A 24,731-nucleotide genomic window follows, 5' to 3' on the forward strand; every position below is an offset into this window, starting at 1 on the left:
TAGGAACTTATATATAAGCTTACTATATGAAATAAGATCAATTCAGTTTCATACTAAGTTCATGTCAGCTGCTGTGAATTTATGTCATCCCAAGGTTATGCAAATCAAACAGACTTTGTATTTAGTAGTACTAAATAGACTCTTGGTCATTGTGTTTATAAGAGATGATGCTCTTGGGTATATATTTAACTTTGTATGCCATCAGTGACTCATAATGTAAAAGGATTCTGAAATGACTAAGATCTGCATGTTAGGAGGTAATTCTCAGTTACACTTTGCCTTCCTCTTGTTTTACCTTTCGTTAGGCATAACACCTTAACAAGTGCCTGACAACAGTAATTTGCCATATAGCTCCTGTATAACAGAAAATTATGAGATATTTTCTAATTTGTTAAGTTGTACAAAGATTGTAGATACAAAAGGTAGTTATTGATTATAATCTCATTTTGTATCAGAATCCCACAAAGTACACTTTTTAAAAAACAAAAAACAAAAGCATTCAGTTATACTTGATAAATTAGATAAAATATGATCTCTAGGAATTTGAATATTATCTTTGAATTACTACCAGGAGTGAGCACCTGGCATGAGTAGACCCTTTAAAGAAAGCATCTAAAAGGCAGCAGTGATAGCAGCACTTTGTTAATTCTATGACCTCATTGTGGATTGTTTCACCTGAAAATATATAACAGTGTCTGATATTCACGTTAACCGTTTGGTATATGTTATAGCAGACAGTCGTTTTTTAAATTAATTTATTTATTTACAACCCAAATGCTGCTACCCAACCTGGTCCAACCATCACAGGGTCCCTCCTCCCACCCCGTCACCTTGCCTCTGAGAAGGTAGACACCCCCCTGTGTATCCCCCTACTCTGACACATCAAGTCTCTGCAGGATTGGGCACATCCTCTCTTAGGCACATTTCCTGCATAATGTGCTGGGGCCTTTGTCCAGCCCTTGCTCTTTTTTGGTGGCTTACTTTCTGAGAGCTCTCAGGGGTTCAGGTTAGTTGACACTATAGGGCAGACAATGAATTTTAATATCAAATGATATGATTTTATTAGATTATCTCCATGGAATGCTTAATTGAACTATAAATGAGGATTAGTCACAGAGTATGAATTGTTTTCCTTTCATAACCAGTCTGGAGTCATGTGATGATGCATGGGATTTTTTGACTTGAAGATGTATGTCCTCAGAAAAAGTCCAGGATTCCCTTATCTTTCAACTTCATCAGATATATTGTGTTCTGTTGCCCAAAAAAAATAGCAACTCCATTTCTTGTGATCTGCATTTGAATTTCATTGACCAATTCTTTAAAGTATATGTGAGTCAGTAGTTCTGAAAATTGCTACTCCAAAATTGCTACTCCTAGACCATCTTACATGAGTGAGTGAGAGTATGAAATAACATTCCTTTCAGTTGGGCACATTGATGTCTTAGAACAAACTGGGCTTCAGAAATTAAATAGAAAGGGCTGCTAACACAGCTTAGCGAGTACAGGTACTTGCTGTTCAAGCTGAGTTCCCTTCCCGGGACCCACATAGTGGAAGGAGAGAATTGAGTCCCAAATGTTGTCCTAGGACTTCTACTTTTGTGCTATAGCATGATGTATCCACAAACAACCACACATAAATAATAAATAATATTTTTAAGACAGGGTCTCACTATATAGCCTTGGCTAGCCTGGAACTCAATATAGACTATATAGTCCTCAGGCTTACAGAGATGGTCCACTCCTACCTCCTGAATGCTGGAATTAAAGCCTGCAGCACCAGCTAAATTTATTTTTAAATTAAGCAGAGAGTACTTTGTATTAGTAGTTGGTGATGTTTGCCATGGTGTATAAATACTAACAAAATGGATATTTGATTTTTTAGTGATTTTTATAATTCTGGTGGCAGCAATCAGGGTACAATATCAAGTTCTTTGAAGAAAAAAGACATTTCTAATATTTGAAGTAAATCTTTTCGTTGTCTCCTAAGTGCTGGGATCATCATACCTAGCTTAAGTCTTTTTTTTTTTTTTTTTTTTTTTTGGTTTTTACGAGACAGGGTTTCTCTGTATAGCCCTGGCTGTCCTGGAGCTCACTTTGTAGACCAGGCTGACNCTCACTTTGTAGACCAGGCTGACCTCGAACTCAGAAATCCGCCTGCCTCTGCCTCCCGAGTGCTGGGATTAAAGGCGTGCGCCACCACGCCCGGCCTTAAGTCTTTTTCTTAACTAAACTTTTAGTATAGAATGCTTTGTTTGTTCTTGACTATAGATATGATGTTGTGCAGCAGATCTCAAGAGTTTATTTTCAGTTTCTTGACTGGAGCTTAATGCCCATTTATTAGTAACGTTTCATTTCACCTTTGCTAAGGTCCTGGGGACTATCAATTCTGTTCTTTGGCTCCATGAATTTGACTTTCTTAGATACCTCATAGAAGTGGAAGTGTATGTAATACTTAACTTTCTATGATGACCATGTTTCATTTAGTATGCTGCCCTTAAGAATCATCTGTGCAGGCCTGGAGAGATGCCTCAGTTGTTAAGAACACTTGCTGTTCTTCCAGAGGACCAGGGTTTAATTCGCAGCACTGAAATGTTGGCTTACAACTATCTGTAACTCCAATCACATGGGATCTGATGCCCTCTTCTGGCTTCCAGTGGTATCACACATTTATGTGGTGCACAGATGTACATGCAGGCAAAAGACACTTAAAAATGATAATAACTTTTAAAGTGTATAAAAGATTTATTTATGATAATGCATACTCAAAAATGTTTCTCTCAGGCTGAAATATATTCCACTATATGTATATATATTTCATTTTCTTTGTCATTTTTTTTTTTATAAACCACCTTGAGGTGGTTTTTATGCATGTGATGTAGAGTCTGGTTTAATTTTTTGCATATGAATATCCAGCCTTCCCAGCAGCATTTCTTTAAGAGACTTTCCTTAGTACTTATCTTGAAGATCAGTTGACTATGTTGGTATGGATATATTTCTGGGTCTCTGGTCCCATTCCATTGATTTGTTTATCTTTCTGTTGGCCCCATACTGTTTTGATTACTATAGATTTATATTATATTTTGAAATCTGTGTGTGTGATAACCTCCAGTTTGTTTTTTTTTTCAAGGATATTTTCACTATTTGTGATCTTTTTAAAATATTATTTTAGAATGTTTTTCTGTGTTTGTAAACAAGTATCATTAAATCTATAGATTACAAGTAACTTTTTTTTTTTAATTCATGATAGTTATAAATTGCTCTATTTGTGTTTGCTTCTTTGCCATAATGGAAGTAGTAAAAACTATACTGTCTGTTCTACTCTTGTTACCTACTAAAGAAATGTTATATATATGTGGGTAAGCCATGGTGCACATGTTGAGTTTGGATTAGCAAGATGGCTTAGCAGATAAAGGCATTGGTCACCAGGCTTCAGAGCCTAAATTCAATCCCTAGACCCACATGATGGAAAGGACCAACATGTGCAATATGTCCTCTGACCTCCGCTCATGTGCACTATGCACATCCACTTTTGTACATGAGTAATTGTACAAAAAAGCTTATTTGAGGTTTTAGTTATTTTTAGTACCAAAATCCTATTAGTGACCTAAATGCTCCTTAGTAATTGGTCTGACCTGTTGAAGTATGGTATTTTTTTAAAGACTTATTTATTTTTATTTTATGTGTGTGAGTGTTTTACTAAGATTTATGTATGAACTCTACACATATGCCTAGAAGGGAGATTTCCTTAAACTGAAGTGACAGGTTGTCATGAGCTTCCCTGTGGGTTCTGGAAACCAAGCCAGGTGTTCTGCAAGAGCAGCAAGTAGTATTAACTATTAAGTCTTCTCTCCAGCTCTGAAGTCTGGGACTTTTATGTAATCAAATTCTGTGCAACTCCTTCTTTCCCTCCCTCCTTCCCTCTCTTCCTTCCTTAAATGAGTCAGAATCTCCCCAAGTATCCAACTTGAGTTCAAACTTGAGATATTCCTGCCTTAGTCTTCTCACTGTTAGGATTATACATACTACTATACCTACCAATGCACTTTTAAAAATGAGTAAAATTTCTGTTTAATGATACTGTTGAGTTTAATTTAAGAAATCACATGATGAAGAACAAATTACAGAACAGTTTGTATAATGTAGAATTAAAACTATAAAGACAATTAATATTAGAAACCATTATAAGGCTTTTAATTATTTTATTTCATTTTTTATTTTAAATTTTATTCAGGGTTCTCGTTGTTCTTCTGATGCCAATATGCTTGGAGAGATGATGTTTGGCTCAGTAGCAATGAGCTACAAAGGATCCACCTTAAAAATTCATCAGATCCGGTGAGGGAGTTCAGTTTTTCTTATGTTATACTCATTGTAGATGGCCAGGTTGTTTTGGAGATGAGATGATTTCTTAGTTCTTTACTCAGACTGAGCTTGTCAGATCCCAGCTTATGATGTCCATAGTCTTAGTACTTCTGTATCTCAGCCATTGTGATGTTGTCATGAAATCTCTGACAATAAGTTAAAAGTCATGTATTTTAGTTTAAATCTCTTCTGTCATTCTGTGTTCTTTCATAGCTCTCCTCCACAGCTCATGCTTAGCAAAGTTTTCACTGCACGGACTGGCAGTAGTATCTGTGGGAGTCTCAATACGTAAGTGCTTGTGGATGCAGGGGGAGATTGATATTTAAAGTATACAAAGATAAATATTATATATTTTTTAATTATAGCACAATTTCAAGTCTATATCTTGCTCAAGTTTGAAAGTTTATGGAGTCCAGATTACACACCCTTTCTGAATATGACTGGATATATAGATGTGATTTCTTTTTCTGTAGTTTTCCAGAAGGTTTGTTAGAAGCAAAATGTTGAGCACATCTCCATCCTAGATGGCATGCTGCTTTTCAGTCTTACTCTTCTGAGCTGATCACCAGTCACACCTTTACATTCTTCAGTGTGCAGAGCCCCACAGACTGGAATGGCCTTAGGTAGCCATGTCACTGTTAAATCAAGTCATCCACACACACACTACACACTACACATATAGAATAGCTGTGGGGAGATTATAAACTGTTCTCGCTTAGACTAGAACAGTGACATAGAAACAAGGTTGGGCCTCTTAAGGATAACAGACTATGTAGCAGAACCCTAGTTCTGCACTAGTAAACAAAGTGCTGAGTCAGGGCTTATGGTTAGGTTAGTGGGGTCCACAGGTGCAAGTCAGAGCACTGACTAGCTTGAATCCTGGAGGAATCCAAAGTCTAAACAAGTGGGGAAGCAGCAGGGAACCACCTGCTCTAGAGAATTCTTTTGAGCCTCTGAAAGACTTCTGCTTTGAGAGGCTCTAATAAGAATAAAGGTTTCTATGTAGCTTAATTTTACCTTTCTTTTAGGAAGGAAGGAAAAGGTAGATTTTTAAAAGAATATTGGGAATACTTTAAAAAATTTTGCCAAACTTTTTAAATTTAATACTGTAGTAGAAATGAAATAGTCCTCCTTTTTTTTCTAAATTTTCTAAATTCCTAAAGTTTATGGATAGCACAGTAATTTTACTTTGGCTCTTCTTAAAGAGAACAAAAGAAGTAATGTACACCATTTTTAACATGTGATGATTTGATTGCTGTTCCTGCTGCTCTCCTTCCCGTTTTCTGTTCCCTTCCTCACCCACAAGTCTTCTTTGACCATTTCCAACCCCAAATGTTAGCAAAATATTTTTAGTCCAAAATATGAGGGAAACTTTGTCTGTGCTGTATGTCGGTGTCAGCAATTTATTTCTAAAAGAGCCACATTTTTACTTCTCTATTTGTGAGCTGTATAGTACGCTTAGTTTCCTACTGCTGACCTTACAGCATTAAAGCAGCAACACACAAATGAATAAGCATGAGTTTTCCTCCTGTGAAACTTTGTTTATAAAACGTACATCAGCTATAAATGGCCTTCAAGTACAGCTTACTAACCAATTGCTTAGGTGATTATAGATCCATCATCATAGTTTATACTTACAGTCTTTTTTTTTGGCTTTTTGGGACAGGTTTTCTCTGTATAGCCCTGGCTGTCCTGGAACTCACTTTGTAGACCAGGCTGGCCTCGAACTCAGAAATCTTCCTGCCTCTGCCTCCCGAGTGCTGGGATCAAAGGCGTGCGCCACCACGCCCGGCTATGTACTTACAGTCTTAATAGTAGTAGTTTTAACTTTAAAGAGTTTTTAGCTAATATATAAAAGGATAGGTTTCATAGTGATGTTTTCATTCCATCATATTTTGTTCATATTCAACCTCTATTATCCTTCCTATTCCCAGCAGTCCCCTTTACCTCAAATATTTCAAAGTTTTACACTTGAAATTTCATAGGGATGTGTGAAGCATTATTATTAAATGTATTTGGAATTTGTTTGTTTGTTTGTTTGTTTGTTTTTTCCTCTGTAGTCTGCAGGACAGTCTTGAATTCATCAATCAGGACAGTAATACATTGAAAGCTGATAGCAGCACAGTTAGTAATGGGCTGCTTGGAAATATAGGTAGGTGGTTTATTTTCATTTTATAAAGTTTAAAATGTTAACAGGATAAGATTTGAAGTTACTTCTTAATTATATAGATTTCTTATATAACCCAAGAGCTTCTAATGGTGTAAACAGAAAGGTTGTTTAAATTTCACATGTATAACCTTTCTATTATTTGGAAAACATTTTTTTCTTAGATTTTAATGTAGTATTCATTTTGTATCTGTAAAAAGAATTTGTCTTTATTGGTTTTTCTTTTGTTTTTTGAATTAGTTGTATTTTTGGAAGATTATGTCATTGATATTGAAAGCCATTACCAGCTCTCTGGAATATTTTAGTTGGGGGAAGACTATCCCTACTCTCTTCTCTAACCTAAAAGTCATTTTAAAATGGTGTTCATTTTTATGAATTGTGCTTCATATGAGTAGATGCTCAAACAATGATTTTTAAGAAGCATATTAAAATAATAGTTTAATTTAGTTAATTATAGTTCACAATGTGTGATGCATTTTAAAATGACATAGTATTTCTGCAACTTCTTGTCTAGAAAGCATAACTAATTTACCGCTTGATAATATTTCTGATGCATAATATCAGGGAGTGGACAGCCACTCTTACTTAGTAAAAACTTTTTTTTTAGATGATTATTTTTCCTTTTTAAGACATGATTTTATTGAGATATGATTTCAGACTTTCCTGGCACTTACTATGCAGCCCTGAGTAAATTTTATCTTTAAATGTATGTTTATTCAAGTAAGGTGCTGTTAAGCCTTTGCTGTGGGTTAGTCTTAGTGTGGGGCCTGTTTTCTAGCCCATGTGCAGGGATGACAAGTGTGTGGCAGCATGCTTGGCTATGGCTAATTTTTATAAATACAATGAGTTGTATTAGTAGAAAATGCAGGCTTTTCTTTCTCTCCCTGTTTCAATGGTATAGCATTGTACTCAATAAATATTGTTTTTAAATTTGTTTTTTCAAATGAGATGCTATTAAGCATTCACTGTGGGTTATCAGGCCTATTTTATAATGTAGGTCAACTTATAGAAAAAGTTTTTTCTAGTTTACTTGATTTTAATTACTGATTTTAATGAAGTAAAATTGCAACAAAGCAAACCTTTAATCCCAGCCCTCAAGAGGGAGAGGCAGGTAGATCTCTGAGTTCAAGGCCATCCTGGGCTTCAGAGTGAGTTCTAGGACAGCCAGGGCTACACAGAGAAAACCTGTCTCAAAAAACAAAAACAAAAAATAAGAAAGAAAAAAAGAAAGACAGACAAACAAACAAACAAAAAACTGAACAAAGAAATACCTTTTTAAAAAATTGTATATTATTTTAAAATTCCAAGGACTTAATGAAAGTGATTCATTTTAACAGTGCACATGAATCAGTAGTTATGAAAGTAACTTATACTGTTACTGAAGAGATGGCTTAGCAGTTAAGAGCACTGGCTGCTCTTCCAGAATGTCTTGAGTTCAATTCCCAGAAACCACATGGTGGCTCACAAACATCTGTAACAGTATCCAATGCTCACTTCTGGTGTGTCTGAAGACAGTACAGTGTACTCACATAACATAAAATAAATAAATTAATCTTTAAAAAGGGTTTTATTAAAAAAGTAAGTCATACTATGGAGGCTAGATGTATTTGATCTTTCTCTTGAAATATAGAGGAGAAATGTAATCCATTTAATCAAGATACAGCCTTTAAATGATGCTTGGCTTTCAATTCCACACTCTGTGAATTAAGAATAGTTGAGACCCATTTCTGACTTTATGTTTCCAGTTGACTAATCAAGTATTTTTTAAGCATCTGTAATATGGCAAGCACTCTAGTAGACCCCAAAGAGGCGGTAAGCTAACACAGTTTCTGCCCCAGTGGATTTGTAGTTAGTGAGCATTAGACAAAAACTACAATCACAGAATGCTATACAAGATTAAACTTATATGGTTATGATTAAAATGTAATCCTCTTGGAGAATTGTGGAAGACTTTGTTGAGCATAGGACACCTAAATTTGAAGAGTTATGTATACAGTTCTTGGGAAGAACTGCCTTGGAAGAAGCAGTAGACCATACCAGACCAAGGACACACTACCATAAAGCATGGGAGTAACTTCATGTGAGTGGAGCACACTCATTCTACTGAGAGAAAGGAAAGGAAAGGAAAGGAAAGGAAAGGAAAGGAAAGGAAAGGAAAGGAAAGGAAAGGAAAGGAAAGGATAGGATTAAGGTAAGGGTGTGGGGAAGGGTTTGAAGGGAGGAAAGGGAAGGGAGAAATATTAAAACACAGTCTCAAAAATAAACAAAAAAATGAAGAAGAAAAGAAAGAATTAAGCAAGAGCAAGATGGCAGAGGGCACTGTGGGCCACAGCAACAAATTGACATCCATGCTTCATGTTGTCACACACCAGTGAGGACATGCTAGTTTAGTTTCCTCACTTGTTTTCTAAAGCAAATGCCATGACACAGTTAGCCACCCAAAGTTTTCACTACTGGAAATGACTGCAAGGAAGAAAATGAGTGAGGTGGGAAAAGCCACAGTAAACATACGTTGTGATGCATGCCTGACTCTGAAGGACTGTAGGGACTGTAAGGGAGCACAGTATCAAAGATGACGCATCCATCCGTGCCCCAGCCGGTGACAGCTGTCTAAGGAGGAAGGCCTGGTTGTCAGAAATGCCTCGGGTCTCCCCAGAAAAGGCCTGGACTTAGTATCCTTTGTATTTAACTATTGGTTGAGAGTATGTTATGGGTAATATATAACCTTTCACAGATGTCCAATAGATTTTAAAGCACAATTGAAATCTTTTAGATACACTCCCAAGGCTTCAACAGAAAGTTGATCTGAATACAACAACATAATCAAATCTTATTTATATGTGCAAAAGAATGTGTAGTGAGTATAAGTAGTTGAGATTAAGATATGTCAAGAAAAAAATCTCATCTCTTGTAGGTAAGTCAGTGGAAAACTGAAGACTTCACTGAATACCTGAAAGGGTCTTAGGGACGGACCACAAGGTGTCCTTTAACTACATTTCGAAAGCTGAACAACTGTAGGAATAGATACTTATTGAAGAAACATGAAAGAGATTTGATTATAGGTATTTTTAGAAAAAAGGAAACCATTGAGAGAATGATATTAAAGCAAGATATAATTTTCTGAGAATGTTGAGTTGGGACCCTGGCTGACTTAGAATTAGCTTAGGAAGATAGGACAAACTTCTCAGAATTCTTGAGAAAATGACTAGCATCTTAAGGTTTTACTGTTACCTATTATTTCACCTTAGGCGGGAATTGTCAGACAGGTAAGGATTTGAGTAACTTTGAAGGTGGAATGTTAAGAAGAGGACAGTTTCAGTCTGAAAGCTCTTTGTGCATCTATACCAATGTCCACATATACAGTCCTTTGTAAGGAAGTGTAGGGGAGGAAGGAATTTAAAGACGTTAAATTTTGAAATAGCTAGAGAATGTTGAAGAAAGAGTTGAACATTGAGAAATGGAAGGGTTGCTGCATTATAATTGCAGAAATTTTTGTTGCAGAAAAAAATAGTATCAGCAATTTGAGAAATACAGATGCTATTTAAAGCAAAAGGCTCTCTGTCCTAGGTGTACAACTCCTACATAACTTCTTAGACTAGTGTTTCTCAGCCTGTGAGCTGCAACCTCTTTTGGGGGGAGAGGTGTTGAATGAGTCTTTCATAGGAGGTCACATATCAGATATCCTGCATATGAGATATTTGCATTATGATTCATAACAATCGCAAAATTACAGTTATGAAGTAGAAATGAAATAGCTTTGTAGTTGGGGGTCACCACAGCATGAGGAACTGTTTTAAAGGACCTCAGCACTAGAATGGTTAAGAACCACTTATTTAGACTGCCATAATTGAATAAAAGCAACATATAATTCCGCTGCCTGACTTGAGGATTTAATTCCTTCCCCACATCTACCTCCCATATCCCCCTTTTTTGTGGAGAGTGGATTTCTTTTTGTAGCCCTGACTGGCCTGGAACTCTCTATGTAGACCAGGCTGGCTTCAAATTCATAGAGATCGGCTTGCTTAGTTAAGATGTGTGCCACCACTCCTGGCCTTTATGCTCTTTCTTGTGGTATTCAGGCTGCTATTAGCTGCTATTATTTCTTTGTAGTTGTGTGTATGTGTGTGTGTGTAGAACTCTTGGGAATCTTGCTGTTCTAGACTGTACTGTGTCTTCTGTTTTCATAGTGGTTAACTACAGCTCTAAAAACATCAGTTTCTTCTGTTATTTATTACTCGGCTTGCAATAGCATTTTTTGTGCTTATTTGTCAATAAAATTCCATGATAGATTGACTGTGTTCTTGTAGTAAGTGCAGTAACATGATCTTCTTACTGCATTTGCAGGAGAACATTGGAATCTTTAAAACTGGCTTTCGCCAAGTCGTAGTGTCCTCAGTTCCAGCATTCAGGAACAGAGGCAGGTGGATCTCTGTGATTTCGAGGACAGCCAAGGCTACACAGAGAAACCCTGTCTCCAAACAAATACCCCCAAAACAAAAATAAAAATAAGTTTGGCAGATATTAAATTATGTAGCTACCATTACCTTTTGAGTGGTTAAAATGTTTTATATTAGGATTGAGCACTTGAGATAGTCCTACTTTTTGTAACAGAAGTGTATTTCTGTTGTTAAAAATGGATTTATTCATAAATAGGTATGAAACTGTTGTTTGATATAAACTATGACCAAAAGGAGAACTAAACTTTTCTAAAAGGAAAAATGACTTGAGTTGTTCTTGCTTTGGTTAAAAGTTCCCGTGCTTTACCTGTCGGTCTGCTCTTATGTTGCTTTACCTCACCTTATTTTCCTGATGCAGTGTGGCTTCTCTAACAGGCCTCTTTCATGTGTATTTTGCATTTTTGCCATATAGGTCTTTCACAGTTCTGCAGCCCCAGGCGGGCTTTCTCTGAGCAGGGTCCGCTCCGCCTGATCAGGAGTGCCTCTTTCTTTGCAGGTTTGCCATGTGCTGTGTGGGTAGACTAGTTGGTGTGCCCTAGTGGCTAGAATCTCTAGTGAAGCTGTGGAAACAAGAGAGTATAGAGAATGAAGTTGGGAGGTTATGGTTATAAGAAAGCATTGCTTACAGAGTGGAGGGACTTACTGCTTTCCATTGGGTATGCACCTAAAGTTTTCACAAAATGTGTTATCAGTAGGATTGATATTTTTATGAGATTTCAGTTTGTCATTTTTTTTCTCAGTATGTCATAATTTTAAACTCTAGACTCTTAAAAGAAAAATTTAGTATGAGGTTAGCTTAGTAATTAGTTATACTGCCCCTTGGAAAATTTAATGTTATACTCTCTTGTTTCCATGGCTAAGTAGCTTTTGTATTGTAATTCACCAATTGCTGGAAATATCCAATCTTTATAATTGTTGCAAATTTTCTGATCTACACACTTCTCTAAGGACGACTTTTCTTGGAGCTATGATTTAGATGAACAAGCACTGTTCTAAATAAAAGGCATGTGGGCATAATTATTCATATCATTACATTGTTAACAGTGTGTGTGCTTTGCTTACATATTCAGGACTAGAGTCCTGTTGCATTTTTTCACACATTGCACACACACTGATCTTGCATTATCATTTTCTAGTAGAAATTGTCAGTCCATAGATTTACTCACTCTTTATAATTATCAGTCTCCTCATCATTGGCCCAGCTACAGTTGAATTTGAAATCTTCCTGACTGGGTCTCCTGAGTAATGGGATTATGAATATTTGTCACCACATCCAGCTATATCCCACTTGTTCTAATTAAAATTTATTTTACATGTAAACATTAGATATGAACAATACATACTTATCTTAGAAAACTTGGAAAATATAAAACTAGTTAAAAAATATACAAGCTATATTGCTAGCACTTATACTTACTTGTTGGTTTTTTTGTTTTTCTAGTGCTATGGATCAAATCTAGGGCAGTATATATGCCCTAGGCCAGTGCTCTATCACTAATTTACATCCTTAGCACCCCCTTCTTGTTTTTAAACATGATTGGTATCATACTATTTAAACAAAGTTATCAAACATCTAATACAGGGTTTTAAATTCTTACTTATTATGCTTGTGTTTAAACATTATTACAGATTGTAATCAGAGGGAACTACCATAGAGTTGTCACTGGCCTGAGTAACGAACATCCATACTCTTCAGTAGTAGCTTTTTTCCTTTAATAGTATGAACATCTATGGTTTTCAATATGTTCTTAGAATATGAAGTTTAGTTACTCAGTGCATTCTATATCTTGGGTAGTTTTGCATCATGTGGTAAATCTTCAGATAAATCTAAAAGCTTGTTCAACTGAGTAACAGCTCCTGGTGTTGGGTGGTGTCATGCTATTGAAAAAGGAATGCAATGAGATGAAGCATGATCTGGTTTGCGACTTAAAAGGAGCAACATCCACCTCAATAGTAATGTATTACATGACTGACCATTTGTTTTGATTTGTAGTTCACAGCAACCCAATGGACATGCCAGGAAGAGAACTGAATGAGGACAGAGACAGTGGCATAGCACGCTCTGGTAATGTCACAGACTGACCACACTCTATTCTGAGATTGTTGTTAGCTGATTGATGTTGATTTTATTACTATCTCTGTCTTTGTGATCTACTCTGTTCAAATTGGCATTTCACACAAGAGGATTGTTGAAAGGATAGAACAAAGTCTCTTAAATTTGGCATTTTTAATGTTTACTATTAATATTAAGTGTGTTTGATTGGATGTACCCTATAAAGCAAATTCAATCTGTGTTCTGATAGCTATATGTGACCAAGGATAGCTTCAAGTATAGCCTAATACAAAACTCATAAATTTATTTAAAACATTGAGTTATTTTTAGATTTTGTTTGTTTGATACTATATTGTATGGATCTTCACTGAAAGGACTCTGTAGATGACAGTATCGGGTTGCAGTGTCAAAAGGTTGGACACTCCTGATAGAAGATCACAGACCATCATCTTAGGCTTAGTCAGGACAAGAAAAAAAAATTGCTTAGGATACTACTGAAAAACCATAGTAATGCCAGGCGTGGTGGCGCACACCTTTAATCCCAGCACTCGGGAGGCAGAGGCAGGCGGATTTCTGAGTTTGAGGCCAGCCTGGTCTACAAAGTGAGTTCCAGGACAGCCAAGGCTACACAGAGAAACCCTGTCTCGAAAAACCAAAAAAAATATATATATAAATAAATAAATAAATAAAATAAAAAACAAAGTAAAAAACTGTATCTGCTTGCATCTGCTTGCCGTTAGCTAGTGTTGAAATTGTTAGATTGTTTATTGTCCGGAGAAGCTAGGTATTGAGAATTAGTATAATCCTCCCTCTCCCTTTTTAAAATATGGACTTCCGTGATATTTGTTATGTCCAGGGTTGGGGGAGGGAGAGAGAGAGAGGAGAGAGAGAGCACGAGTGAGAGAGCACGAGCACCAGCCAGCCACAGTTCAGTGATAAAACAGAAACAAAACAAAAAGAACAAAAAAACTGGGATATGTTCAGTGATAAATTTGTGCAGAGAGGCTCAGAAAAAAGACACCTAGTTTACCTGGGTCAGGGGCAAGTATCATCAGTGCATTATAGAGATGCAGGGCTTCCTGGATAGGAAATAATAAGGAATTTTCCTGTTAGGGAATAACAAGGAATTAGCCAGGCAAAGACATTTTTAGTTAAAACTAGAGGTGTATGTTAGGACTCCAAACCATTAATAAGAAGAACTCTCCCTCATCTTGGACTGTAAACTTTGTTTCTGTGCTCTGTGGCAGGTTTGGTCACATTGTGTGCTTTTACAGTGTGAGTCAGTCTGAGTATAAAGGCGATTTTAACTTTAGCCTATGTTTTGACCCTTAGGTTTGAGTTACAATAATATTAACTTTCAAAGATTAAAATTTCAGATGCCTGAACTCTATTCTCAAAGACTGATTTAGTAGAGAATATTTAAAAACAAGATAAAAAAAAAGAGCTCAGCTGATTTTGATTGTTCAGAGGTTAAAAGCATATATATTGGTTTGGTTCCAAGCTTCATATAACTGCAACTCTGGGTGGATCTAAGTCTCTTTTTCTCTGGCACCTTCACTCTCATGCCCATTCCCTGACACACACACACACTCACACACACAGGCAATTTAGAGTAATGAACATAAAACTTTAAAACAAGAAATTATTAACATTTCCAATAAAATTGTACTTATTTATCATGTATTATTATTGAAACACTTTTATACTGTACAAGTAGAATCTACTGGTGTGTGTCTGCCACCTTAGAATGCTCCAGAAAGTACAAGTACACAAGTGATACATGAATGCTGTAAATGACCCCTTTTAGTGCCATCCAAACACTTTCAAATCTTCTTCCTTGTTAAAACCCTACTATATCAGTTCGACTGATGTCAGGTTTCCTTTAAGAATGGTGAGGGTTCAGCCGAGTTAGTGGACACTAGGGAAGCATAAGAACCGATAGCCTGTTTCCAATAGCATTTTTTTTTCTGGGTTGTACAATGCCAAAAATTCTTGTCTTAGAGACTCTTGTAAATATAGTATTAATGTATGAGTTTTCTCCTCTGAAGTATTCCTCCAAGTATACTTTAAAATGGAAAAATGAGACACATTGATGAAACAAAATAAAATATTTAGTTTACTCTGTTCAGTCTCTTAAAAAGAAACTTGTCGCCATGGTTCTTCACTGATTAATAGTCACACTTGTTCTTCTGCCACAACAGCATCTCTGAGCAGCTTGTTCATCACCCCATTCCCCTCCCCAAACTCTTCACTTACTCGAAGCTGTGCCAGCAGCTACCAGCGACGTTGGCGACGTAGCCAAACAACAAGTTTGGAAAATGGGGTGTTTCCTAGATGGTAAGTTGGAATTGAACAAGATTGACTAATTCCTTAAACATAAGTTTATGTAAGGTGTTTAGAGTTTGAGACTTTTTTGTGTATTTGAAGTCTATAACTGGAAACTTAAAATTTTATTAATTTTTTAATTGTAGTAAAACAGACTAAAACAATTTTCTGTGTTAATCATTTTTACCATATGGTTTAGAGACAACTCCTCATTTGCCCATTGTCAACTTTTGTACTTTAAAAATATTTAGTTTTAGGTCTGTCTAGATGTCTATGAGAATGTAGTCATTTGTGTACAGGTACCCATGGAAGCCAGAGGAAAATCCTTAAATCACTTATACATAGAGTTGTGTGCACATATGCCAGTGCACACAGAAATACATACATAAAAACAGGCTGTTTTGAGCTGCCTGACATGGATGCTGAGAACTAAACTTGGGTCCTCTGGAAAAACATTAAGTGCTCATAAAGACTGAACCATCTCTCCAGCACTACTCATTTTAATCTCCACAAACTTAATAGCTATAAATACCTTGCATAAGTGGAATCATGAAGTACTTATCCTTTTATATCTGGCTTTCTTTGTTGAGTGTGTCTTTGAAGTTCACCCATGTTGTAGCATATATATGAAAATCATATTTATAGCTAAATAACATTACACTAGAAGTACTTTGGGGGGCTGGAGGAATGGTGCTTGCTGTGTAAGCATGAGAATTTGTGTTCAGATCCCAGCACACTACCCATGGAAAGAAAGATTCAGGTGCACCTCTCTTACCCCATCACTGGGGAAGGGGAAGCAGAAGGGTTCCTGAAGATTGCTGGCCAGAACATTTAGCTGAATTGATGAGCTTGAGGTTCAGTAAAGAGACCTCATCTCAGAAAATAAAGTGGAGAATCATTAGGAAGATGTCCAGTGTCAACCTCTGACCTTTACATCCATACCTACATGTGTACATATGAGCCAATGCACACACAGATACATACCTTTTCTCTATTTGTTTGCGAATACATAGATGTTTCTTTTTTAGCTGCTGTGAACAACAGTGCTATGAACATGGGTATATAAACATTAGTTTCAGTCTGAGCCTTATATCCTTTTGGGTATATGCCCAGAAGTGGGTTTACTGAATCATATAGTCAATCTGTTTTTAATTTTTAAGAACTGCCTGCTATATAGTGACTGTATGATTTCACATTCACAGCAACAATGTCAAGACAGTTCTGAAATCATTGTATGTTCACCAACACATGATTTTGTGTTTTTAGTTATGTGTATGGAAGCCCTTAACCTCCTTTATATGAGGCATTGTGCCACTGAGTTGCACTCTGCCACTAAGCCACATTCTCAGTCCCACCCCTTAGTCATTTCCATCCTAATGAAACTGGAGTGAGTCACAAATGCTTTTTGGTCATTTGTCCATCATCTTTAGAGGAGTATATATTCAATTCTTTGTTCCAGCATGCTTATGTTGTTGTTGTTGTTGATGAGTTAGGAGACATCTTTGAATATTCTGGGTATTCATTCCTTACTAGATACATGATTTGCACATATTTTCTGCCATTCTCTAGATTGTGTTTGCCAACTGTTGATGATGATGTCCTTTGATACATTTGTTTTTGTATCACCCAATTCTATGTTAGTGTTGCCTATGACATTTATGTTCTATCCAGGAAACCATTGCCAAAGTTAGTACTCTGAAGTCCTTTGCTTTCTTTGGAGAGTTCTGTGGTTAAGCGCTTTCCTTCTTGTCCCACATGTTTTTAGTGCTTTAATTTTTCATGACTCAAGCTGGGCAGCTTGCTCAGTCTCAAGATTTCTTTCTTTTAGCTTTTGCTAAAGTACAGCTGTAGATTCAGAAACTTCATGTTTCCGCATTTATTTCACTTGTTCTCTTTTATCTTAAAATTCAGATATTTTTAGCTTATTTTTTGAATTGGAGTTATCTGCTTCTTTAAGACTTCTAGTAAGAAGCAAGATTCAACCATTTCCAACTTGATTCTGGTAAAATTTCTTCAAAAAAATGAAAATAGATTTCTTAGAAAGGTAACCATTATAACATTGTAAATTTATATTTAATTTCATAAAACAACAGAAGAGCTTTTACTCACCTACATTGAATTAGCAAGGAGATAAACTATTGATGTTTTAAACAAAAACATTTATTTTTAAGGTCTATAGAAGAAAGCTTTAATCTGTCAGATGAAAGTTGTGGCCCTAATCCAGGAATTGTGAGGAAAAAGAAGATTGCAATTGGGGTAATCTTTTCATTATCCAAAGATGAAGATGAAAATAACAAATTCAATGAATTCTTTTTTTCACATTTTCCTCTCTTTGAAAGCCACATGAACAAATTAAAAAGTGCAATAGAACAGGTAAGTGTAGTACTTTGTATTTTATTTTTATCTTTTACTTTGCATTCTTTTTAATAAGAATTGTGTTTATTCATTTGGCAAAAATTTGGTAGTTGTCTTTTACTTACTTTACAACCTGCTCCAGGAGCTGCAAACAGATGTAGAGTTGTTAAAGGAGTTTCCTGTTTTAGTCAAAGGCCTCAGACAGTTTATTCATTCAGAAGCTAAATCCTTAAGAGGCTGCAGAACAGTTGTAGCAACTGACTGAAGGGAAGTAAGTGCACAGGCACTCCTGAGTTTTCCTACGATAGCAGGGAGTAAGGAGGATAGTGAATACCTATGCATGTGAGGTGCTAGGAAGTGCTCTGAAGTGAAGTAGAGCAGTGGGTTTTTTTTATTCCTTTATCTTCCCATGGTTTTAGAGTTAGGAGAACGATCATTAATGGACATAAGGTAGTAAAGGCATGGAGCTGATTTATTAAATAGGAAGAAAAGAGCCTCCAGACGCTTTAACAGGTCAGGTCTGGAAGCACGGTAGGCACAAAGGAAATAGAAAAGGACTGGTTGCTCAGCTAAGAGGAAAGTACTTTTGGAGGAAGCCAATGGGAAAGTGTTTTAAGAGGGATTAATTGTTATGTCAGATGCTTCTGATAATATATGAAACAAATGTCTAAGCATAGAAAATTGCAAAATACAGGAAAAAAACTAAAGATAGCTAAAAATGAACAATTGGAGGTTTGGTTTTTTTAGAGTACAGAGGATGGAGAAATATGATTTTCGGATGTGAAGTCTTTATTTGGGCTTACTTTAAAGGTGTCTCTGTCAGGGTTTGGATGCAACCCTTTGGGACTCAGATAAAGTAGAAGCAAGTAAACAAACAAACAAACAAACAAACAAACAAAACTTAACGTCTTCACTGCTTAGGGGATTGATTGGCAGTTGGCAGAAAAATCTTCCCAGGCCAGGCCACTTGTATGCATATTGTATTCTCATTTGATAGAGATTAGTCTTGGTGTGTATTTTTAAAATTCAAACCACTAGCTTGATAATCATGGCAATATACATGTGGAAATATATATTGTAAAACTAATCTTATTTTGACTATGAATTATTTTAAATATACTTAATAATTTTTCTCTTTTTAAGTAATTTTCCTTTCAGGACATTTGTAATTTTTTACAATTGATGTTACTTTATAACTAATGCCTTGGTAAATTTTGCAGATTATTTTTGGCAAAGTTTTCCAAAAGTTGTACTAACTAATCAAATCTTTAATCTATGATCAAAGTTGTTTATCCCTGCTACTGCTTTTGGGAAGGGGAGGAGGAGTGATGTGAGCCAGTTACAAAGAACCCTACAGTGTGTGACCAGGGAGTTTGGTATCTTTAAAGACTGTTTGGAGAGTTTACTGTAGAAAGATTAATTGGGCAATCTATTTAAAAGAGATTAAAAACTAGGGCAAGAAAATCATTTAGAATGTACCACAGGAACAAAGTGGATTTTTCTGCCTCTAGAGAAGACACAGATTTTTGTTTAAATTAAGTCAATTAAAAAATAGATAATTTTGCTGTACAAATGAGTTAATGCTGTCTAAATTTTTCAAGTTAGACATTGGTTATATATTTTTTAAGTTGGCTGCTCTCCTTTTGTGTAGATTATTAACATCAAAGTTGATATATTTGTACCTGAAACATTTTTAGTGACTTGAAAAAATTTTTTTATAGTGATTGTAGTTTGGGGTTGGATCTTTTGCTTTGCTTTGCTTTGCTTTGCTTTGCTTTGCTTTGCTTTGCTTTGCTTTGCTTTGCTTTGCTTTGCTTTGCTCTGGTTGAGATTGGTCTCACTCTATAGCCCAGGCTGGTCAGGTGCTCAGTGCTGTCTTCATTTCTCAGGAGCAGTATGCATCACCTACTTAGAAAAGAATTTTACACTGAGTATAAAGTTTGGTGGGCAGTGTAAGAATTAAAGGTTACTGTAAGTGTTTTCATGTTTTAATGGCTTGACCTTTCTACAGTCTAGAATAATGATTATAGAATGATGAAACTGAATGGACACATTTATTTTAATGAATGTGACTTGATAATAGAAATGATAAAGAAATTGATAGAAGTTAATAAGCATTTGTTCTAGAACCAACTTGCAAAACACTCACTCTTATTATTTTACTGATTTTTGTTTCTAAGCACCATGGTAATTATTTTGAAGTCTACGGTACTTTTTGAGATTTGTGATGTAGTTTTAAAATGTTAGCAAGGTTAAAGAACAACAGCAAATTCTGTCAAAAAGAACATTTATTTTACCAGTTGCAAATTTGTTAACATTGAGTAAAACAGTGGATTTCTCTTTCCTCCTAGGAAGCTGTCCTTAGAATAATGGAACCTTAAGCAAACAAACAAATAGTAAATAAATAAATAGGGTCTTGTTTAACCAGTTTGAAATTACATAAAGGATGCAGAATTAAATTCTCATTGGCAAAATTAAATTTTCTTTTTTAACCTCTATCATTTGAATCCCGATCCACTTTCTTTCTACCTATATGAAAGCTTTTCAGTTTCCATTGGATATGCTTTTAAGAAAACAAGTACCTAGCATGGTTGTAGTTTAGTGAGAGAGCCTATCTAGTTGTCCAGGGGATGGATTTGGGTTTTATTTTATTTTATTTTATTTTTATTTTTTGGAATTGACCAGAATGAGACAATTAGAGGGAAACAAGCAAATACCATGTTATAACCTGAGATTCCTGAGTTGAATTGTATTAAATTTCAGATTTTTCAAAAGGTATTAAGAATGTGAAATACTATGAACTCTGTTAATGAGTTCCTGTGTATTTTGTTTAGAGAAAAGGTATCTTATAGCTAGTCGTAGTGATGTGTTCCTATAATCCTAGCAGAGGGGAGGCTGAGACAGAAGGATTACTAAAAGCTTAAGGCCACTCTGAGGTACATATGAATGACCAAAAGTACAGGAGAGAAAAACCACTGTAGATAATAATGTGTGTTAAGGTTTTGTTTTTTTTTTCCTCCAGTGTTGTGACTTGGACTAGTATAAGAATTAACTATGTAGTGATTGTTTTCAAGGCAATGAAAATGAGCCGGAGATCAGCTGATGCCAGCCAGAGAAGTTTGGCATACAATCGAATACTTGATGCCCTGACTGAATTCAGGTATTTTACTCCTCACTTTGCCCAAGACAGAGTTGTTTTATAGTATGCTTAGGAAGATAATGTATGTACATAGAAAGATATTTACCTTGTTTAAATAAGATTTAGTTATTTAGATTTCTTTCTCTTTTTGTTTTGTTATTGGCACTTTTTCTTACTTGTTTTTCAGACAGGGTCTTACTGTGTTGCCAAGGCTAATTTGGTACTTTCAGTCCTCCTGCCTTAGCCTCCAGAGTGCTGGAAATGCATTTTTACATTTCTTTCATGTTCTAGCCATATGAGAATGTAATTCAGTCAGGCTGTTGGTCATTATGTTGTTAAATCACATTTGGGAGTTGTTGGGATGTAGCTTTAATCCTAGACCACTTGAAACACACATATGAGAAGAGTCCATGTTTGAACAGAAGTATAGATTGTTCTGTCAAGATAGGTATAGGGTTATCTTAGTTCAAGTGAAACTTCATTAGCCTAGTTAAGGCATCCATTTCTTTAGGCATAGTAAGGTAACTAGAACAATGAGTACATCATAACTAAATTTTAAAATGTGTATGGGGGTGCACAAGAGGTGGTGACTTTGCAGTTGAGATCATGTACTGCTCTTGCAGGAGGATTCATGGTTTTCAGCCTACACATAGCACCTTACAACCATTTATAACCTCAGTTCTAGGGAATGTGATGTTATCCTTTGGTCTCAGAAGACACCAGGCAAATGTGATGCATATGTATATAATCAGCAAGCACTCACAGAAATTAAAATATAAAGTTTATATTTTATTACTAATTTGTGTTATATTAATATTTTATAGCATTCTTAATCTATAAAATTCTTGTTATAAAATTTTTTTTTAAATTTTACTTAAAATATCATTAATTCTTCATTGTTGTTTGGGGATTTTTGAGACAGGATCTCACTATATATCTCTGACTGGCCTGGAACTCACTTTGTAGGCCAGGTTGAACCTGCACTTAGAGCAGTCCTCTTTCCTCTCTCAAGGGTTGAGATTGCATACATGTGCCACAATGCCCAGCAAAATGTCTTTAGTTCTCACTCATTTATAAGTTCTCGTCAGTGATTTTTAGTAAGTTGGGAGAGCATTAAAAAAAGTCACAGCAGAGAACTTATAAATGAATAAGAACTAAGAACATTTTGCTGGGCTGGAGAAAAGAGAGCTGTCTGGAAGCTCATGAGCCTACTGGCCTGGAGTCTACAGTGTAGGAGAAACAAGAGAGCCTGTGTCACCGAGGGAGAAAGTGAGAACCAGCTCCTATAAGATGGCTCCTGATTTCCATGGATGTGCTAGAGCATTCTCTGTCTAAAGGAAAACTTGTATGGGCAAAAGAATTCTTTTCCTTTTGTAGATTCTAGTTGCTAAAGAAGTTTACTGAAACAGGTAATAGAATTTTTGGAGATTTCAAAGAATTTCCTAGAACTATACTTTTTAATATAGTTTGTGCCCATAGCTGTATGAGGCTATTTATTTAATACAACTTGAATCACTTTAGTTCTTCCATCTCAGGACTCATGTTTCAGTTGTTCTGTTACTGCCAATGGTTACTGCACAGGCATTGCTAATGTAGTGCGTTTGCATCAAGGTTGGAAACTGAAAATGCTGCTGTAGAGAATGGAACTACTGTTGTGTGGATGCCAGATTTACTTGTTTCTTTCTCTTTTTAAATTTAATTTTATTTTTCTACTTATTCACTTTATTTCCCACTCACTGCCCTCCTCCCAGTCACCCCCTCCCACAATTTTTCCCTGGCCCCCCTTCTCCTCTGAGAGGGTGCCCCGCCTCCCTGTGTATTCCCCATCCCTTCACTTTAAATCTGTGCAAGGATAGGTGCTTTCTCTCCCACTGAGGCTAGACAAAGCAGCCCACATACAGGCAACAGCTTTTGGGATAGCCCCTGCTGTAGTCGTTCAGGACCTACATGAAAGCCAAGCTGTATATATGTGCTGCTGGGAGGTCTAGGTCCAGCCCGTGTATGTTCTTTGGCTGGTGGTTCAGACTCTGGGAGCCCTGACTTACTTACCAGATTTACTTGTTCCTAAAGCTTCTAAAACTCACCTTGGTTAATATAGTGAATATCTTAGTTGAATAAATACTTATGTAAAAGGAGAAAATTAACAAATATGCTTTGAGGGCTTCGGGATAGAGTATGTTAGGACAACTAGGAAAGCACTGTAGTGACTGTGCAGTAGTCTTTCCTTTGTTGAAAGGCAAGAGAGAGATAAATAGATCATATGTGTCTCATCATAAAATAGATCATATATGTTCTCATCCTCCTAATGTGTGTCGTTGGCATGGTGACACAAATTAGCTGTGTTGGTAGATGGATGGGTAGCTGGGTTGTTTTTGTTTTGTATGTGGTAATAATTTGTAGTTGGCTTATGTAGAACATATATTTTAGAACTTTAATGTAGGAAGGGGATCCAGAAAGAACCTAGCACAATCCTTTAGCTTAATAGATGGGAAAAACCTGGTGTCTAAAGTAGGAAAATAATGTGATCTAAGGAAACCTGGTGTCTAAATTAGGAAAATAATGTGATCTAAGGACACTGTCAGTGGGGGAAAGGACCAGCACCAGCACCAGGCCCAAAGCTAGCGCCTTCACCTTCACCTTCACCTACAGAATGCACTCCCCATGCCACTAGCTGATGGTGAAGAAGGAAAAGCGGGTTGCATTGACCTTTCTTTCCCCTCCCTCAGAAATTCTAATAATCTAGGAGAAAGTCTTCAGTTGGCAGCATAGGCAGCATAGCCTTTAAGAGTATGTCATTTGGAGAACCATAAATTTTACAATGTTTTTTCTTCTTTTTAGAACAACAATTTGTAATCTTTACACAATGCCAAGAATTGGGGAACCTGTCTGGCTTACAATGATGTCAGGGACTCCAGAGAAGAACCAGCTTTGCCATCGTTTCATGAAGGAATTCACTTTTCTAATGGAAAATGCCTCCAAAAATCAGTATGGCTTACTTTATTTATTTGGTTAACTATATATGTTACTTTACTATAACTGTGTCTGCATTGAAGTCAAGCTTAATTATAGAATTAGAAGAATAACTCTTTGTCTTAATTATTACTTATTTATGGCTAAGCTATCCTAAGATGATCCAATGATAGGATATGGAAGAGTACTGCAGAACTATATGAATAAAAATGAGCATATCTTTATGCTTAATTAAAATTCCTGATGTTAGAGAATTCCCCAAGGATTCCAATTTTGTGTGTGTATGAATTGCATTCATTTATGATAGTTTTGTTTCATGAAGTGTAAAAATATAAGGAAGGACTCAGATTCCATTGTTAGAATTTTATTTCCTTGTGAGTGACAAGGCGACTTTCCTCAAACACTAAGCAGAAGTGGAGGTGAGCTGGGCTGCAGTGAGAGCAGCTTGCTGGGCCGACTGAGTGACCGACCAACATGCTGGGGCTTGCTGTGAGACTCTCCAGCTGTTTTACCCTAGTTTTCCTTCTTGCTGTTTCTCAAGCTTTTAGTATACACAAGTGACTCAGATGTTGTCATCCTAGTTAATGATAAAGGTTACTTAATACTTTCATTCACTTATTTCCCACCAACTGGAAATTTGAAAATTAGGGACCTGTTCACTGATTCATTAGTGAACTGGGCAGATTAAATACTGAAAATGATTCATATTTTAAGTAAAAAGCTTTTTTTGTTTAATTTTTTTAATTGTAATCTGAAATTGTCAGTGTTTTACTATTAAAGTTTGAATTGCTTTTCAAGGAAACATAAGTGCTCATTTCCCAGTTGGTGTACCTGTGTTTTCTTTTCACCTCTTCTTTTTAATAACTGCCGCTGAGTAACCTTTGAATACACATTCTCATTGTTTAC

The 24,731-nt window shown here is 36.1% G+C and overlaps 1 protein-coding gene across 3 annotated transcripts in view; it reads left to right on the forward strand.

Moving 5' to 3' along the window:
• Positions 1–24,731, forward strand: part of Fnip1 (folliculin interacting protein 1) — an 80,128-nt gene that overhangs the window by 37,539 nt on the left and 17,858 nt on the right. For 2 of the 3 annotated variants that reach the window (XM_021175415.2, XM_029483214.1), the window contains exons 4-12: positions 4,232–4,332; positions 4,573–4,647; positions 6,420–6,511; positions 11,396–11,479; positions 12,977–13,048; positions 15,238–15,373; positions 17,533–17,734; positions 20,791–20,876; positions 23,694–23,840. In XM_021175415.2, the coding sequence (XP_021031074.1) occupies positions 4,232–4,332; positions 4,573–4,647; positions 6,420–6,511; positions 11,396–11,479; positions 12,977–13,048; positions 15,238–15,373; positions 17,533–17,734; positions 20,791–20,876; positions 23,694–23,840 (995 nt within the window). The remainder of the gene's footprint in view (positions 1–4,231; positions 4,333–4,572; positions 4,648–6,419; positions 6,512–11,395; positions 11,480–12,976; positions 13,049–15,237; positions 15,374–17,532; positions 17,735–20,790; positions 20,877–23,693; positions 23,841–24,731) is intronic. The other variant, XM_021175416.2, reaches the window with a different exon arrangement.

Source organism: Mus caroli, chromosome 11 (assembly GCF_900094665.2).
Source record: "Mus caroli chromosome 11, CAROLI_EIJ_v1.1, whole genome shotgun sequence".
Taxonomy (NCBI): Eukaryota; Metazoa; Chordata; class Mammalia; order Rodentia; family Muridae; genus Mus; species Mus caroli.